Source organism: Diplotaxodon limnothrissa, linkage group LG15 (assembly GCF_057381915.1).
Source record: "Diplotaxodon limnothrissa isolate DT_005_m linkage group LG15, D_limnothrissa_male_GT1.1, whole genome shotgun sequence".
Lineage (NCBI taxonomy): Eukaryota > Metazoa > Chordata > Actinopteri > Cichliformes > Cichlidae > Diplotaxodon > Diplotaxodon limnothrissa.
The window spans coordinates 33,204,565-33,224,732 of NC_140610.1; the positions used below are offsets into that span (position 1 = coordinate 33,204,565).

A 20,168-nucleotide genomic window follows, 5' to 3' on the forward strand; every position below is an offset into this window, starting at 1 on the left:
ATTTTTAATTTAATCGGCTATTAACTGAGAGACAAAACATTTCAAGATGGATTTTATCATACATTTACAGGTTTGGTCACCATAAATACTTTTTAACTATCGACAACAATAAAACAACAAAGATGTGAAACTTAAAGGTTTGTTATACATCAATTTGCTTACATGAAAGACTGGCTGCATGTTTTTCTTTGTTGTTCTTGCAGGTTTCAAAGCTACATGCCCTGGGCTACCAACCAATTCTGTTTCTTGGACAGTTTGACCGTAAGGGCCGTATAGTAGGGGACGTGATCACTCAGATCGAACCAGCGGAAGGTGCTGCACGTGACATCCTCATGAAGATGAGTAAGCTTTATGAACACCTTCTGAGAAGTAAGATATGCTTTGTCCATTATCTGTAACCAGGTGTCCTTATCAGGTAGCCTATCCTAGCTGTCTTTGGGTGATACTCATGGTACACCCTAGATAAGAAGGCAGATCATCACGGGGTACATAGAGACAAACAAGATGGTGAGGATGAGGATAGTTAACAGTCACCAGCTATTCTGTTCTACTCTATTCTGTTCTATTCTATTATTCAGCCAAGGTTCAGACCAGTAACCTTCTTGCTGTGAGGTGACAGCTGCCCTACATGTCCTGTTGCTAACATGAAAATAGTGTTATATCTGCCTTATTACCTCCCCATGTGTCGGTCACATCACCAAAGCTAGCCATACTGAACCTCTGGTGTTACCCACCTGAACAATTTTGTATGTGTGTGTGTATAGTATGGTCTTTCACACTCATGTATATACAAATGTAATTTTAAAAATCTTCACGAAAACCAGACCTGATAATTCTCTTCGAGACTTTCTAGTATAACAAATGTTATATAATGTTACCAATATGAACACCAAGATTCTTAAATAACTTATATACTTCTTAAGAGGTTACCTGATTACCTCCCTGAGGTAGTTAGCATCACCATTGTACAAAACTCCTAAGTCACAGTACTAGCTTGAAGTGTCAAATGTTATTCACTACAAAGTCAGGAAAGTAGTGTCATCAGAGGAAAAAGTCATTATCTATCTGGATTTATAGTCACACTCATTAATTTTTTAATGTACAATGTAGAAAAGCACTACAGATGTCACACTACCCTAGAGGGCACTTGTACTGAATTATTTGGGTCAGTGAGTGTGCGAGATGACTTATTTGATGCCAATATTTACCAGTTGTATCTTTAGTAAAAACTTAACTGAAAACATGCAAATCACTACTTATTATGTGTTTATGTGTACTGTACATTTTTTCAACCCATTTTAATGAATGTTTAATATTTAAAATTTTTCAGAATTACAAGCTTCACCTCCTGCTAAAAGTTCTACACCAGCAGCTGGACCATCCTCTGCTGACAGTGTCGATGCTGGACCAGTCCCAGACCCAGAGGCTCTAAACGAGGAATTTATTCTTCATTTAGAGCCTGTACCAACATCTTCCCTCTGTCAGCCTCCTGCATCCTCCTCTTCATCTCTGCTTCCTCCTGCATCCTCCTCTCCATCTCTGCTTCCTCCTGCATCCTCCTCTCCATCTCTGCTTCCTCCTGCATATTCCTCTCTGTCTCTGCTTCCTCCTGCATCCTCCTCTCCATCTCTGCTTCCTCCTGCATCCTCCTCTCCATCTCTGCTTCCTCCTGCATCCTCCTCTCCATCTCTGCTTCCTCCTGCATCCTCCTCTTCATCTCTGCTTTCTCCTGCATCCTCCTCTCCATCTCTGCTTCATCCTGCATCCTCCTCTCCATCTCTGCTTCCTCCTGCATCCTCCTCTCCATCTCTGCTTCCTCCTGCATCCTCCTCTTCATCTCTGCTTTCTCCTGCATCCTCCTCTCCATCTCCACATCCTGCATCTCCCTCAATTTCTACGGTGTACACCTCGGATGTCCCAAACAAAAAAAGGACAAGGAAAGGTTAGACGTTATGGTATTGTAAATGTACGAAACACATGACATGTTCGTTAAGTTTGTTAAGATTTCTTTTTCTTAATTTTTGCATTTTTTCCAGTTTTACAGAACTCATGTAAATATTTCATTTGTTATTTTTCAGAATGCCGAAAACACCGTACACAGAAGATTTTCAAATATGAAGAGATAGTAGACAGGAGAGTTGTAAATGTAAGTAATTTAGCCTGCTGTTGTGCAGATTTGTTTGCGTCTTTGGACTTCCCGGATTTGAACTGTGCCTGACTGAATATCCATAAGCTTTTGTATTTGATGAATCTACACTAATTCAGCCACTGAGTCAGGATTTCACTCCAAATAGGACATTAAATAAGAACAGACCACCTGATACGACCTGGTCATGCTGCCTTCCTGATGTTTACGTTCTTTAAAGTCCTCCTGACATCATGCTCAGAAGGAGTGATTGATGTGGAGGTGTTCCTTCCCATTCAGTAACATCTGCTTCAGTTAGTTTTGCTTGTGAGCCACAATGTAAGCAGTGTTGCTTTGCTGACATGCACTCGATGCTGGCAGTACAAGCATTGTAGTGGTTCTTATGTTTTTGTAAACTAATTGTATAATATATTGAGCCATTCAATAGTACACAAATGTTTATAAGCTCCTTTTTGTATGCAACTTGCATGTCTTTCTTAATTAATTGTTTGTTTATATCATGTTTTTCAGGAAAAAGAAGAAGTTAAAGTCAAGTGGAAGCCTTGCTCAACATGGTATGTAGTAACAACTTTGTTGGACGGGAACAGACATTCATATTGTTGATAAATAGTTATCAACTCAATTTGAATTCATGTATTTGGACTAAAGTAAATTGGGAGCTTTTAGCTATCGAGCTCCTCTTCTGTGAGGAGCTTGATAGCTGTCCACCTCCAAAGTCCATTATGAGTTTTGGAGGTGGACATGGTCAACACTTTTAAGAGTAGGCATAAGACTTTACTTCTTTATAGAGCTTATAGTTAGGGCTGGTTCAGCTCAGCCCTTAGTTATGCTGTAATAGGACCAGACTGCTGGGGGTTAGTGTCCCCCCCCTCTCTCTCTGTCTCTTTCAGGGTTATGCAGGCTCAGTATTGGTTGAAGATGCAGTCACGTCTCCTTTTACTGAAAACTCTCCCCCTCTCCCTCACCACCATCTGTAAACATACATGTCTCAGTAATGCAGTTCATGCATGTTACTAACTAAACTTCTTCCCTGGAGTTTCTGTGCTCTCTCATCCAGCAGGTTCCAATGGATCGTGGCTGCTGCTGTGGTCCTGCTTGACATCTACTACATATATTAATACTCTCTGACTTGATTTGATTAATTTATATTACAATGAAGGTGTATAAAGCATGACATGAATATAGAAGATATTTCATCCTAAAAAATTGTCATATGTCACAACCTAAATTGTCCTATTTTGTGTGTGGTTGTCGTTGTTGTTTGTTATGTTTTTCTCCTGACAGTGGCAAAGTGTGGGATGACACATGGGAACCTGCGCAGTTTTACACACAGTAAACCAGGCACCACAGGTCGCAGAGATCGCACAGTTCACAGCTTGTAGTTCAGCATAAAAGTTCAAAATAAAATATTTACTATACATTTCAACCAGTGTCAGTCTCTGTTTCACTCTCTAATTGTGGCTTAAGTACCTAACATATTCATGAATCTGATCGATCAATAATATCTTCCCTGCACTCGACATCTCATAGTTTTACATATCAGCCAACATTATTGTCAACATCCTCATAAATATAGAAGTGACTTGCTTATTATAACATATTACAAGGTAAAGTAATACTGCACTGCACGTATAGTAAGTAACACCTACTGTGTATGGGAGCCTAAAGCAAAGTTAACTGCACCAGTACCAGCTTCAGAACATATTGTATATTATATGTTTCTACCTTTTTGTAATATGTCATGTTTAGATGCAGTGACAATTGCACATTTGGAGTTGTGGTCATATGTGGTCTTTATATACAGGGTATTAAAAAAAATTGACATTTTTTGCTATTTTTCTTGTTTGTTTGCACAATATTATTGTGTACATATTACATATGTAACATTATTGTTAATATTATTATTAGATATCAAAGATACAATTTGATTGAGGGTTTTCCTGTCATAATTTCAATAAAAATGCAATTACACACGTAAACAATAGGATCAAAATAAACTTTTAAAAAGTCTGTTGATCAAATGCTGATTTTCAAAACATTCTAGAGGAAAACAGAGATAAAATAATCTGAACAGTAACAGTGATTGTGGATGATGATGGAGGCTTCAATGGATTATTCTGTTTCAATCAATAGGTTTGTATCTATGACAATAATTTGATAAGTTTAACAGGTTGGTTTAGGCCTGGCAATACAGCAAATATTCACAAACTTTTGTTTTTGAAGAATGTTTATCTTTTTTGGGATGAAGCTATCTGGCAAAATGAGACAACCCTTTTAACCTAATCTTTATGTCTTTTTTGTGGCTATGATACTGGATTTTGGTTTGATGCATATGCAGGTTACAGCTGGGGAATGGCAGTATGTTGTGGATTGATTTGGCATGTTCAACCACTGTTACACCAAACTCTCTCACTTATAACATGATAAAGGCCTCTTACTCAGTGTCATGGATTTTCTATACTTTTGGGGACACAGGGCCAAAGTCTGAGGCAATAAGTCAGATCAAAGAAGGCAATGATTCTAAAATGGGAGTTTACTTATGTCATTATATATATCCAGGAATATGTGCCAGAGGATAGTTGTCATGAAATCAATATTAAATCAAAGTATTCCTTAATTACCACAGCTGACACGAGTTCTCCATAGCTGCCTGCTGTCTCAGGATCTGTCTCCAAAAAGGACCAGGGAGCGCTAACATGTTATGTTCTAAACTGATGAAGAAAATGCACATTAAACATAGTATAAACTTACTGAGTGAAGTAATGTCAAGAGGATTCCTTTAGCTCCTATTGGGTTGGTTCCTTGATCAATGCAATACAGAATCATTAATCTGGTTTTATGTAATGTCCTCAAAACATGTCAAAATGAGGCTCACTAGTCTGTGTGGCCTCCACATGCCTGTATGACCTCCCTACAACACCTGGGCATGCTCCTGATGAAGTGGCAGATGCTCTCCTGATGGATCTCCTCCCAGACTCCAGGACTAAAGCATCTGCCCACTCCTGGACATTTTGTGGTGCAGTTGGTGGATGGAGCGAGACATAATGTCCCAGATGTCCTCAATTGGATTCAGTTCTGGGGAATGGGCGGGCCAGTCCACAGCATCAATGCCTTCGTCTTGCAGGAACTGCTGACACACTCCAGCCACATGAGGTCTAGGATTGTCTTGCATTAGGAGGAACCCGGGGCCAACCGCACCAGCATATGGTCTCACAAGGGGTCTGAGGATCTCATCTCAGTACCTAATGGCAGTCAGGCTACCTCTGCCGAACACATGGAGGGCTGTGCAGCTCCCCAAAGAAATGCCACCCCACACCAAAACTGACCCACTGCCAAACTCATGCTGGAGGATGTTGCAGGAAGCAGAAGGTTCTCCACGGCGTCTCCAGACTGTCACAAGTGCTCAGTGTGAACCTGCTTTCATCTGTGAGGAGCACAGGGCGCCAGTGGCAAAGTTGCCAATCTTTGTGTTGTCTGGCAAATGCCAAACATACGGCACTGTGTTGGGCTGTAAGCACAACCCCACCTGTGGACGTCGGGCCCTCATACCACCCTCATGGAGTCCATTTCTGACCGTTTGAGCAGACGTGCACATTTGTGGCCTGCTGGAGGTCATTTTGCACAGCTCTGGCCTTTCTTTCCTACCCCACAGTACCTTCCCTTACCATTTGTTTCCTACTCTTTTACTTCTTCTTTGATGACGGTTGTCTTTCTAGATAAGCAATTTCATTTGCTCTGGGGCGAGTCAATGGCACGGGTGCATTCTGGGACTGTCAGTTCACCAGTGTGCTGGCATGCTTCTTAACAAACACACCACTACAGCAAACATCTCAGTTGTACTTGTTGATTTCTTCGACAAAACACTGAACAAAAAATTTACTTGTGAGTGTGCTGCCTGGTGCTTTTAAATTTTGTGATTATTTGAGCAGCCCAGAAAGCATCCCATAAATTAAATTATGTTATCGTATCTGAACATGTACACTAGTCATTAAATTAGATGGGAAATAATGATTCAGGGTAAACAACTGCACCAAGGAAATTCCATTTTTCTTCTCAAAATGTAAAATGTCTGTTGAAAAATCACATTGAACAGAGATGTGATTAACTTTTTATTTTACCAAACATAACATCAATGATGACACAATCAGTCTTCATCAGAAGTGCTCAAATCACTCTCAGTGGCATCGTCTGGAATGTCCTCCTCCTCCTCCGAGTCCATTTCCAGGAGTGGTTGGTGGCTGAGGATTCTCTTGTACACGTCCTTTACTTTGAGCATTTCAGCTTTCAGTTCACTTTGTTTTTTTAAAACCAGGCTACAGAGTCCCTTCTGTGCATCCTCCGACATGCCAACAAAGGAGGCTGTAAAAAGAACAAAACAAATAAATATGAGAAAAGTAAAAAAAACAAACAACAAAAAAACATCACCTCATAAACACAAGGAATTAGGATGCTGTAATTAAACATTTTTTTAAAAGGGAGAAGGCAGTGTTAGCTAGCAATCTAGATATAGGTAAAAGATCCAGTAAGACTTTAGCATCTGCTCTTATTTTCAATCGATTCATCAAAAAATTAATAAATAAATAAAGTGCTTACAGTCTGAGGAGATTGTCCCCAACACCACAGAACGCATTCGCAACACTGTCCAGTGATGCCGCATCTCCCTGCAAAGGATCATCTCCTCCTCTCTCAGGCGCCTCACAGCCATCACCTTCTCAAAGACCTTTCTCTTTGTCCGGAGGTCAGCAGCAGCTACAGTTTAACAACATCAGATGGGAAAACATAGCAGCATATTATGATTCAAGAACAAAACATTCAACTACTGCTCAGATACTGGGAGCTTGTTTAAAAAGGATATTTATAAATCAAGAGCTTACGTTCACTTGTGCTCTGCCAGGGCCAAATATCGGTCTGCATGAGGGCATCACTGGATACGATTTGCTTTGTTGGTTCAGCGAGCTTGTTGTAGTCGTCAACAGCAGCCGCCAAGCGTTTCTTCTCAACTAAGATGACCTTGCGAATTCTGTGTCGCCTCTTGTTGCTATCTGTAAATAATCATAAAAAATTCACACCTTCACATAATGTATATAGTTTCATTTTAATCTACACTCATCAATTTGTTTGCTAGAACAAATCACATCCAGCTTAAACAAACCTGGATCTGATTTGATTCTGTTTACAAAGTAGCTGCACAAGCTGTACAAACTGAGCATCAAACGGTCCGTTTCAAAGAAACTGGGACGTACCATTTTGTCTGTAAAGACTTTGTGTTCGCACTCTGATGATGACGACAAGCTCCTCTATTCGTGCCTGCAACGCTCCAAGGCTGCCATCAGTTTGATCACTTTCTAAGTGAGAGGAATATTAATCAGAATACAGGATGAGTAACAGTCACCAAACTACAGTGGACTCTGTAATCACTGACTTGATGACATTCATTATAAGACATCTGGAGCCTTCATGTGCTGCTATCTCATGATAATCATGAGATAACAAGTATGTTGGTGTTCAGGTTTATAAAACCAACTAGCACGACATCATTTCAACCCAGGTTCTATCCAATTTGATGAAACGCAACAACTCTGCCATAAATTTGCTTTTCCAAGGCTTATTTTTCATTGTTTGTTGACACTGTCAGAAAGATCTTAACTCTAAGTTCTTTAATGAGGCCATGGTGGGTCCTATTGTTATACATGAGTGCATTATATTGAGACTCACCTTCAGCCCATTTCTGCACATCGGCCACCCATTGCTGCAGTGTGTCGTCATCCACACCCAGCTCATTTCTGGTCGCATTCAGGCTCTCCACTTGTTCTCTAAGGATCCTTATGATCTAAGAATGCATTCATAAATGTCATTCATATTGACATTAAAAGAGTACTGGTGTTTTCCCCCCATTACCACACACATTAAAATGGGTGTTGAAAAAATGACCTTTAGATATCGCTGGCTCAAAGTGCGGCCCAGTTGTTCCACTTTCCTTTTGTTCCACCCCAAAGCCAGGAGGGTCAGCATGTCTGTTCGCCCTGCATTTCAGTTAGTATACAAATTAGAATTAATGAGCAGGAGACTGAGTGGAATCTCAGACACGGACACACACCTGCTTTAGACATGTACTTCGTTGTGATGGCCGCCCTAGACAGGAAACTGTTTACTTGTTCCACCTCTTCTCCAACTGTTGAACCGGCCCCATCCTGAAACGCACCTCCCCATTTGATCTATAGAAAGGAGGTCACAATACATGACTGCTGAATTCATTCAACCTTATAACAAAATGTCTCAAACTAATCCAAAACTACAAGCTGCAGTATACCTCGCATTTCCAAGTGTGAGCCTTTGCATGCATGACGGAGAGAAAAGGACGCATTGACAAGAGGTTCCTCAGCTCAGGGCACTGCTGAGCCACCTTGGTTAAATAGGGGAAATATTTACAGGCCACATCGGAGCAAAGGAACGTAATATGTCCTGGGATGCTAGCTGCCAACTTCCTCTGGAGAAAAAGGGGGTAAGCAAAGATCTCCCCTCGAAACATGTTCAATGCAGCTAAGAGGACTCCGTGGCGACAAACAGCTATTTCCATGCCCTCCTCATCCAACTTCCCAGTGGACTTTTTGGACGACTCCTTTGCTGCAGTCCAAGATGAAGATCCGCACAACCCTTTCCCCGGGACCTATACACTCAAAGATTTTAACATAAAAGACATGACATGATTAAGCCCTATCAGGGACAAACTTTTTAAAACAAATGCATAACAATTAGCTGAATTAGCCTCGAGTCACACAAGACCTCAGATCTCCCCAGGACAGCACTGATAACACAAAATAAAAATCATGTTGTTTTTTTTAAATACACATGGTGACAAAATTAAGTAAACATTAAGATAAAGTAAAGTAAATAGTATTACGACAACACCAAGAGAAAAATAAAAAAAATATCGACCCATCCATATATGTCTACACACACACACACACACACACACACACACGTATGTGTATATGGTTACGGCATTAACGTCATTTTAACAAGATTAACGCTAACAGCACTAATATATATATGTGTATCTTACATGATTTGTGTGTCTCTGGATGTATTTCACAAACTCAGCAACTTCCTCATCTTTTTCAATGAAGACACCTTCAAAGTTCCCCTGCTCTGAAGTGCTGAACGAACACAGTGACAGTTGTTTGAAAAGAAACATTAAAATACATTTTTCTACAAATCCATATTTGACTTATGTACACAATGCATAACGTACCTTGCATTAGACTGAAAGCGATAAAGCTTGCGGTTTCCATCAACTGAGACGGCAAGCATGTCTGGAGTGCAGGCAGGGCAGCTAAAGCATGGCTCCTTGCACATCCTGTCCACCTCAAACTTTACAGCACTCCACTCCAAGAAACTTTTACTGAAGGCATCAGCTGATATTCGGCCATTCTTTTACATAGAGGACATACAACAGAATATTCAAGGACAGTCATCATAAACATTGATTTGCACAGTTTCCTTAAACTTAGCAAATTTAGAAACTCACCCTTCCAAAATGGGCTGTTCGTTCATCCAGCATTTTGACAAATGCCTTAAGTGACATCCCTGGTGCAGCCTTCTTAATGTCATAGAAAGACTGAAAGACATCCATTGAAAACAGGGTGCAGAAATTTAAGGTGCCAGGCCAATATCCACTACCCAGGATGTCCTTAACTGAGGGGGACCACATTAGGCCACAGCTGGTGCAGCTCACCACTGGCAGTGCAAGGTTATAACGCCCTGTAGAAAGGATAAGGATAAATTCAGTCATGGCTCAAAGCATTCATTTTTTTCATGTTGTTTTCAAATCGGTCTGGTAAATCCAAATGACCTTTGACAGGTGCCCACATATACTGCGGGCCGAGGGTAATTAAAACCAAGATAGCAATGCACAATTTGCAATAAAACCTCCAAACACATCTATTGTGTATGTAGTGTGTGACAAAAGGGCAACTTACCATTTATGGTTACAAGAGCCACAATTGCGCCGGGTGAAACCTCAACGTTACCTGCTGGGCAGTCACACACATGGTCTGGCCTTTGCACAGGCAACAGCCGAACTAACATTAAAACACACAATATATATAAAAAGAATTAGAAATTAACTGATACACAATAAATATACAATAACAGCACCCACTCATACTCATACATAGCAAGAAATGCATAAGACTTAAAAACTGTACCTATTGGCTTGTGAAACTCTGATGAAGGCTGCAAAAACCCTCCTGTTACTGCCTCTCTGTTGTGCAGGACAAAGCGTGTGTGAACTGCAATATCACAGTCAGCACAAAGGAATGGAAGAGGCAGGCAGTCCAGACACCTCACAACTACTTGTTTGCCACACTGACACACACGGTGTGACTGTGGATCCAGAGTAGCTAACATATTGTCTATAAGACAAGGCCTGGCCTCTTTCCACTTTTGCGAGGACACCATATTTCTGATCGCCCAGTGAGTAGCAGCTGACTCAGACGACGTCTCACAAGTCATGGCTGCGTCCTCTTCTCCATCCTCCAACAACTGAAGGAGCTCCTGACGAAGCACCTCAGTTCCATACACTAACAGAAAAAAAATAAAGAAAGGAAGAAACTCTGAAAAACACTCTAGGCAGTATGTTTCTTAGGACTCCACAAAAGCCCTGCATAACTCAACTATAACAACAAATATAAAAGTAAACAGAAATCACAATATATACAAGAAGGTAAAGTACCTTTTGTTGGGTTGACACTGGCAACATAACTAGGTTCTTCACGTGGACATTGATGCTGCTCTCTGGACAAGGGGGGGGGGGGGGGGGGGGGGGGGGGAATGAAGAATATTTACTTACTGAAATTCTTTGGTGAAAACAAGTTGTGAGATAAAATCAATGGTTGTGTGAACACTGACCACGTGGCATGCAACTAGTACTTCGACTGGTTGATGGTCTTTGAGGAATAAAAGCTCCCTGTCTGTCACGTTTTTTCCAGCGCACTGGTCTTGGCTGAGGTTCACTCTGTGCATCATTCTACGCAATTAACAAGGAAAAAAGGGAACACCTAAAATACAGTCTATGATTAAAGCAAAGATTATCAAACATCTTAAGTTAACCAACTTAATTTGACATAAACTTTAAAAAAAATTCAAATAACATAACATTTACTCCGTACAAAATATTAGACAAGCGTGTTCCCTCTTTAACAACTGTTTCCACTAAAAATGTTACCTGCATATCTTGAAGGAGTTCGTCAGCAGCCTGAAGCTCTTCCTCCAGCTCGGGATCCTCTGAATCACTCATTTTCAAGCTAAAGAGGAAAGAGATTTTTGCAGAACTCAGTGACATAAACACATAACTAACGCAATTCAAATGATTTTCAGTCTTGGCGCTCCGGTTAATGTTAGCAATTAACGTTAGCATCATCAGTTTGTAAAGAGCTAGCAGAACTCTTAGCGCAAAAACTGCTTTACGCACCATGTGAGGGTATTTTGCAGCACACAAGTCCTTTAACGTTTGTAATAGATTTAATCCATCATCGTTGGATTAAATGGCTAATGCTGCAGTAGACACGTGTAGTCGTTACCTAGCAAGCATGCTGACGGTAGCTGTAGCCATTTTTAAATACATTACACCGTTTCCGAGATCAGTCACCTCTGTTTGTTTGAAGCTTTTATGAAAAAACAAACTTTGAAACACACATCAAGGTATTACTTTAAATATATGTATTTTTTACATACCTGCATTAGAATCAATCAGTTCCGCCTCATTTTCTTATTCTTATAAATGGGTCTCTCCGTTCTCCCATCAGCCTTTGCTTACACAGGTTGCGTCTGATTGGCTGGAGCCGAGCGCGTCCAAAACTAACAGGAGTGGTGAATGAATCTATAAATGTGTTTTACGTGTGAAATGAAAATAATAAACCTAACAAAGGATTATGTACGTTAAATCTGCGCACTTTCAGATCGTGAATCAGTTTGGAAAACACTGTGTGATGGCCACAACATGAAGCGATTTTATTGTTGAATTATCAGTGATACTTTCGTGTTTTTGTTGAGAAATGTTAACGATGTCATTAAAAGAAAGCATTAAATTAGGGAGAAAAACCCGTTCGCGGAGAGGGTCCCCGGTTCTCCAGTTAGATTGTGCTTCACGGCGTCATGTTTCGCCGTGACGGGGTTATTATTGGAGTAAATGGATGGCTGGAGCCTCTGCTCGAAGCGTCTCTGATCGCCGCGAGCGGGTTCATATTGGAATGAATTGACAACCCACAGCGTCACATAAAAACGTGGAAGGGTACCTTAGGCGTCAGCATGAGAAGTTAAGGGACGTGACAAATCGTCATTATTTTACGCGTCGGGAGTGAGAACGGGTTGGAGATTTACAAGGAGGGAAAACAGTACACCTCTCTGAACAGTGTCTGGGAGGCTGTGGTTGCTGCTGCACGCAATGTTGATGGTGAACAGATCAAAACACTGACAGAATCCATGGATGGCAGGCTTTTGAGTGTCCTTGCAAAGAAAGGTGGCTATATTGGTCGCTGATTTGTTTTTGTTTTGTTTTTGAATGTCAGAAATGTATATTTGTGAATGTGGAGATGTTATATTGGTTTCACTGGTAAAAATAAATAATTGAAATGGGTATATATTTGTTTTTTGTTAAGTTGCCTAATAATTATGCACAGTAATAGTCACCTGCACACACAGATATCCCCCTAAAACAGCTAAAACTAAAAACAAACTAAAAACTACTTCCAAAAACATTCAGCTTTGATATTAATGAGTTTTTCGGGTTCATTGAGAACATGGTTGTTGTTCAATAATAAAATTATTCCTCAAAAATACAACTTGCCTAATAATTCTGCACTCCCTGTATGTAGAAAAAGTAGAATTGGGCTGAAAGATCTGTCGCTTTATCACCTATACAGGTTGTAAATCGTGTTTTTAAAAAGTAACTAAGTAATTAATTATTTTTGAAAATAAGTAATCAGTAAAGTAACGGGATTACTTTTTTGGGGAAGTAATCAGTAATTAGTTACTGATAACTTTTTTCAAGTAACTTGACCAACACTGGTAGTAGTAACAGGTAAATGAGGATTTTTTTTAAATTATTTGAATATACCCATATGGAAAAGATATATATAAATCTTATAAAGTTTGTGTCTGTCTTGTGTGAAACTTGTATGAAAAGCATATAAGAGTGAAAACAGATATAAGATCCCTTGAAAAATTATATAATGAAACTTGTATGTTTTGGATACTTACTAAAACAATGTATGAAAGTAATGAGAAAGTGGCCACTTTCATATGGGTATATATGAGTGTTTGTTTATAAATACACAAACAATAGACATATACTTTCAATTGTGTAATTTAAGTGATCTAGGTAGCTCTGTTTTGGAAGTTCAGTTAACGCTGGCAATGTGTTTTGGAGTTTGTACGTGCTTTGTCTCTAGGGGCCACCGTATATATTTATATATAAACATATATAAATAAAACCACCCTTTTTTTACATTAGTAATTTCTTTTGTGCATATTTTTATATTGTTGTTGATAATAAATTAACTAAAGCGACAAGTGAGCCGAGCCGAAAGTGCTGGTTCTCTAAAAAGAGCCGGAATTCCTATCACTAATTCCTGTCATAGGGTCAAGAAGAAGGATACACTATGGACAGGTCACCAGTCTATCACTTGGCCAACACACAGAAAACAGATAATCCTTCATGCTCACATTCATATCTCCCGACCTCCTTGGACCTTCTTGCTTTGACTTGATACTGTTAACCAGCGTACTATCTTGCTGCCCCTACTTTATTTTTACCTTTTGGAAATAGTTTCATCCCTTTGGGTAAAATAAAAATAATTTCAAATATTTCTCTTGTGTTGTGAATGTCTCATGAGCTCAGTCACTCTCGTAGCTGAACAGTGGCTGTAAAAAGGATCATAAACAATTGTGAATTATTGAGACAGATGTGCATTATCCAGTTTTGTAAGCCATCCTCAGCAGAAATATGGACAGCAATTTTAATATTAACGCAAATAGCTCTCTTGTAATTTTGCTCCCTGAAAATGTGCCCACTGACGGTGTTTCGGAACTTTGGGTAAAAAAGCAGCACCAAAGTTACTGAAACTTCCTCACCGCTACTGATACTACCCACCTCTAAGCACAGTACTTCATTCCCCACCCATTCAAGAATCACATTAACGTAGAGGAAGGCTGTTTTATTGCTTTTAGCTTTTCAATTAGGGTTGGATAATTTGTGTCCACCTCTTTTCAATCAATCAATCAATCAATCAAAGCTTTATTCGTCACATGCAGGTTGCCCTGCAGTGAAATAGGACCCCCCCCCCCGACCTTACACATATAGCACAAACATTACATGGGGATACAGGTCAGAGATTGGTAGAATCAGAAAAAAACATTGAAATGTACACTACACTGGGGAAAGTACAAGAGGAAAAAAAGAGACCCCTACTCATGCTATGCTTCCATGGTAGGACAGCATGAGAACAGGAAACAAAAAAACTCCTCTGCACAAGAAGCACATAAATGTCCACAGCACAACATTGTGAAGACATGACAAGCCACAGGGGTGGGTGGGGGTTGAGGAGTAATCCGAAGCGAACACAGCAGCCACCCTGCACAGCGCTACCATTCCAGCGCGGCACACAGACCCGCCGTGCTGCCTCTTCAGGAAACAAGCATCGAAGGCGTTTGGAAGGGAGGGGGGATGAGTGTGTGCTTATCAGTGTAAGTGTATGTGTGTGCGTGTCCAGAGTTCAGCGGAGACAGTGTCCTTCGCTCTATCAGGCTAAGTAAACAGTCTGCCAGCCAACCCAGGTGGCCTTCATGGGACGGGAAGAATAGTCATCACACAGTCGTTATCAGGGAGTTGTTTTGGTGGGCTCCAGCCTTGGGCCTGCAGCTGGCGCCGTGGTGTCCGAATGTTGAATATTGTTAATTTCTGTTTTGTGAGCAGCTCGAATTTTAGCACTCTGAGACAGGTCCCTCAACTTCGCGTTGAAGAGCTGCGAGCCTCCCCATGATGGTATCAAACTTCAGTTCCAAGGTGTTGTCAGTCTTTTGATTCTGAGACTTCACAACTGCAGTGATCCGTTCCGCGATGTTTTCCAACTGTCACTCAAGGGTGTCATTTTGAGCAGGCCTTTCTCTGATGTTTCCCCTCATACGCTCAATGGTGTTGTTTTGAGCCTTCACAGCAGCAGTAAGCGTCTCCAAGGTGTTGACCATATTACGTTCGTTGTGAGAGGTCGCACCTCGTCCCCGCGCTTCGAATCCAGCGGGCAGCCATGTGGGGGTTTGAACAGCCGGTTCCGCTCTCTTATTTCTCCGATAAAGCAGGGCTAGGCCAACGCCGATCAGCATGAACCCTGTTATCATGGTTCCGAATAGGTAGATATCTTCAGCGTCCTCGATCGACAGTCCCGCCAGGCACACGGTCCTCCAGTTCTGCCACCCGTCCATCGTGTAACCGGCAGGGAAAGTCCCTCCAGGGCACTCAGGCTCTCCCGAGCCCCGACTTCTCGTTGAGAAAAGGGTGTCAATAGCACTCAGGGACCAGTTGATCAAATCCATAATTCTCTTTTAGGTTTAGAGAACGACAGTGAGAGGCTGTTCCAGGGAAAGTAATGCACGCAAGACAGGACAAGGACATAGAGGCTAAGCAGGGAAGATAAGGGTGAGGAGGAGAGGAGAAAGTGCGACCGCCTTCGCTGAGAGCTGAGAGAGCTTAGATTAGATTTTAAATGAGAAACATTGTGTGCCATTAATTATCACGATTCACATTTGTGGATAAAACTATTTGATGTCTTGCTGAAAAAGGAAAACAAAGTGGTAAAGAATGTCGAGAGATGGAAAGCTGATCAACAGCATAGTGGAGCGCTAGGTGGTGGACAGGCTAAGTGATTAGCGCAGTAACGGTGAGAAGAGCTATGACAGTGACAGGCCTTCAGAGAGTACACTGCTGGGCCCAGCAGTGCGTCTGTCAGACTATCTGACACCCCGACGTTTTCCATGCCAAGCTCAGATGTGGTTGCACATGTGTTTGGATGTGACCTGAGGGGATGTTGGTGAACTACAGATGACATTTGTTCCTTTATCCAGCACTCAGCACCCCTTCTTCCCATCCAGATGAGAAGCAAACACTGCACTCCCACTCAGTTCTAAAAGTGGGTCAGTCTATGCAGCTTCTGCTGCTGCTGCAGTTTGCAGCAGGATGTGCTTCTGCAGCAAAATGCACCTGAGATAATGCAGACAGGTATACAAGCAGACTCTCTACTCGTTATACATATTTATAATGTGTGTTTTTGGATCAAAATCTAGAAAGGACTTAACTGGAAATGAGTAGAGGAAAAAGCTAATGAAACTTTATGAGTTAACTTCTGTTATTACTTTCTCCAAACCATCACATGTCTTTTAGACTCCATTCCTACAAGACTGTTTGAGTCATACCGTTAATTAATGCTTCAATATTAAATATGATGAATGCAGCTTCAGAACTCATCACTGTACAGAAACAACATTGGAAAAAGTCACAAATAAGGTTTTTAAGGCCTCTAACAGTGGACAAATCTCTGTACTTGTCTTGCTAGACTTCTGTGCAGCATTTAATTCTGTTGACTATATTATTTTTAAACCATTTTTACCAATCCTGCAGTTTAACCAATTAGTTAAACTTCAGAAATGTCTTAAAGACATTTCCTGCCTCTAAATTTAGAAACATGGTGCCTAACCAGATACTTGTGCTCCAGTAACACTGTGAGCCAATCTGGGTGAGCACCTCCTATTACCAGTAGTGATGTGCGGATCAATACTGAAATATCGATTCCTCCGATACCAGTCATTTATGTTCTGGAATCGATTCTCACATTAAAATATCGATATTTTAGTAATTTAGGGTAAATTTGTAGTTTATCATTAACAGGAACACAGTGGAAAGAAACTATGTCATTCGGATTGTCTACATTGGAATGAACTACTTCCTCTTCCACCTTTCATAGTCATGTGCAAAATACGGCTGTATAAATGTGTCGCAGCCCCTTGGCATGCGCACTCACAACAATGGCTGAGCGTAATTGGAGTCATGTGCTGACGTAGTTTACATCCACAAACAGCCGAGACGTGGTTTGCAATACATGTGGCAAGAAAGTGAGGTGTTGTGGCAACACCACTAACCTTGTCAAACATCTCAGAGTAAATCATATCACAGAAAATGACAAGCGTATGTTGAGGTGAACTGAAGAGGAGGAGTGGACAGGGACAGGTGCTGCTAGGGCGAGACAGACGTCTCTCACGGAGTCCTTTAGTGCTGCAGGCAGGCAACATGCTCAAATAGCGCACAACTTCAGTTTTTTTATTTCTATATGATGAATTCTGCATTATTAAGTGATGAGAACAAGTAATCTGATGTCCTGTAATCATTATGATGCTACAATTTGAGATACAATAAAAGATACTTTGTACAAAAACTTATTTTATTTATTGTATTGTATCAGATCAGTATCATTGATACCACCCTGAATTTTACTTGGTATCGGATCGGAAAGGAAATCAGTGGTATCGCACATCACTAATTACCAATTGCTCTATTTGTGCTGCCAGTCATTCATGGAGTGCCATTAGTTTCTTCTTCCATAGGTGTGGATCATGTCACTTCTTGCTCCTGTCCAGCTCTTAATTCCAAAGACTAGTGGTCGGACACCTGCTTTTGTCAAGTTGACTGGGTCCTTTTCTGGGAGATTGTTTGTTTACATGCATCCTTGAGCTCATACTGTTTCTGAGTATGCATTGTTTCTAAGATTACTGGGGAAGAGGCATATGTGATTCTTTTTAGAGATATTGGGATGGTGGCTAGAGCTGTGTTCATGTCTTGTAAGCAACTCTTCTGATGAGACTTCTTCAGTGAACCGGTTGAGATGCATTCTTTTTTTTACCAGGTGCAATCTTTCAGAATATTTTTTAATCATTTTATTGATGAGTCCCAATATATCCAGGAAATGTGGTTATTGGTTATGGTTATGAGGCATGACAAGTTGACCACTTTAGAATGAATGTAACTACACTGCTTAGTTTAGTTTAGATTAGGGTTTTGTTGGTTGTTTGTTTGTTTTTGTAAATAATTACATTGTGTACTGTATTATAGCAGTTACACTTTTTGGCTGAAATTATACTTTTTCAACTTTATATTTAAGCTTGTAACAGACATTTATGCAATATAATAAAGTAAATGGAGAATAAACACAAAGAATGTATGCTTAAATTCAAAGAGAATTAGAATAGTTTTCTTCAATCTTTAGCACAGGTTCTCTCCTGTGAAATGCAACTTTAACAAAAAAACCTATATACTAATAGGTAAGTATACACTAATATATTAGTGCTGTCAAACAATTACAATTTTTAATCAGATTCATCACAGGGTTACTGTGGATTAATCACAATTAAAAATAATTCAAAAATTATATCAATCACATTTTATTTAGCATGAGCAAACAGACTCGGAAAAAAGGGAAAATATACGCACTTAACATGCTTATTGAACATTATGGTAAGAACAAATCAGCTAAGTAAAGCAAAACAAAAGTCCATCATTACTTTAAGAACTGAAAGTCATTCAGTCCAGAAAATTGCTAAAACTTTGAAGTACAGGTGCAAAAACCATCAAGCGCCACGACAAGATTGCTCACATGAGGACCGCCCCAGGAAAGGAAGACCAAGACTTACCTCTGCTGCTGAGGATAAATTCATCCAAGTCACAAGTATGGAATCAGAACGATGCCACCTTGAAACGAAACCGAAAAATGGATTGAAACCGAAAAAAAATATTGTAACTGAAATAAATGTACTGAAAAATCTTGTATTGAAACCGAAAAAAAATTGATAGTGAAAAACAATTAATTGAAACTGTAATTTTTTTGTTTTCGCTTACAATTTTTTTTTTTCGGTTTCAAACCATTTTTCAGTTTCAAACCATTTTTCGGTTTCAAACCATTTTTCAGTTTCAATCTGCTGGCACTGTTTTGGCGTCCGGGGGCGCGCTGGGGGGGGGGCGGGGTTTCCGGCCCGCATGTATTTGCATACATTATAGAGGCCACTAGTGCTGACCAAGCTGCCATCTTTCTCTCTTCCCGTCTTTCAATGGCTGCTTCAATTTCAGCTTGAACCTCCAAACCGCAAGTAAGTAATCATTTTTTGTCATCTTTTCTTGCTGTCCCACATTAGTTTAGTTTTTTTAGCTACATCTGGTGAAGTTGTGGTAAAATGCTGGTATTAGCCTATTCGTCGTAGCAAGCTAGCCTGAAGCTAATATTTGCTAAATTTAGGGACACCCGTGTCTCTTCAGGAGTTGGAGGCCGGTGTTCTAGGAGCGGATCTCAGGATCTCAACAGGCAGTGTTGGGCAGTAACATAATACATGCACCGGCGTTACGTATTTAAAATACAAAATATGAGTAAATGTATCCGTTACAATTACTGTTCAATAGGTGATATTGAGAATACAGTTAGTTTGTTGAAATAAATGGATTACATGGCGGTATTTACCTGTTTCATATGTTAGGCTATGGTCTCTCTATTTTTTGGTAATTTCACGCCGGTGGAAACCCAAACAAAACACACAATAAGAGCCTCTAAAAATTATTATACAAAAATGATTTAATATGAAGGCAATAGCAGAGTGTTACAGGCATCGCCCTAAACAATGTAGCCTCATGGGCAGTGTAGTCCGTGCTGCAGGGAGAATGGACTGCCATACCCGTTATGTGTCTGTGAGCGAGGAGGGAGAAAAAGGAAAAGTACGAGCTGTCACGGAGCAGAAACGGGAGCTGGAAGCATGTAAATATAATAATAACCACTAAAGCCAAAAAGAGTGCCTGACGAGCCCAGCTGTAAGTAAGCTGTTAAGACTCGACTGTACACTGTGTTCGTGTTTTCCTCCGAAACAATAAGCTGTCAAGGGTAGTGTCGTGGATGAGAGAAGGAGGACCCAAACGCTGGACTCACAGGCAGGTAGG

The 20,168-nt window shown here is 40.5% G+C and overlaps 2 protein-coding genes across 2 annotated transcripts; one reads left to right on the forward strand and one right to left on the reverse strand.

Moving 5' to 3' along the window:
* Nucleotides 1-332: 332 nt before the first annotated feature.
* LOC146617794 (uncharacterized) lies at nucleotides 333-3,482 on the forward strand. Its single transcript, XM_085373423.1, has 5 exons — nucleotides 333-369; nucleotides 1,331-1,942; nucleotides 2,079-2,146; nucleotides 2,657-2,700; nucleotides 3,431-3,482. Exons 1-5 carry the CDS (start codon nucleotides 333-335, stop codon nucleotides 3,480-3,482), a joined length of 813 nt encoding a protein of 270 aa, XP_085229549.1.
* Nucleotides 3,483-6,290: 2,808 nt separating this feature from the next.
* Nucleotides 6,291-9,857, reverse strand: LOC146617795 (uncharacterized). The gene is made up of 11 exons (XM_085373065.1): nucleotides 9,675-9,857; nucleotides 9,399-9,577; nucleotides 9,210-9,303; nucleotides 8,457-8,813; nucleotides 8,244-8,361; nucleotides 8,078-8,169; nucleotides 7,862-7,976; nucleotides 7,390-7,491; nucleotides 7,021-7,188; nucleotides 6,740-6,895; nucleotides 6,291-6,505 (listed from the first exon to the last, which is right to left on the reverse strand). The coding sequence occupies exons 1-11, from the start codon at nucleotides 9,855-9,857 to the stop codon at nucleotides 6,291-6,293; spliced, it is 1,779 nt and encodes a 592-aa protein (XP_085229191.1).
* Nucleotides 9,858-20,168: the final 10,311 nt, after the last annotated feature.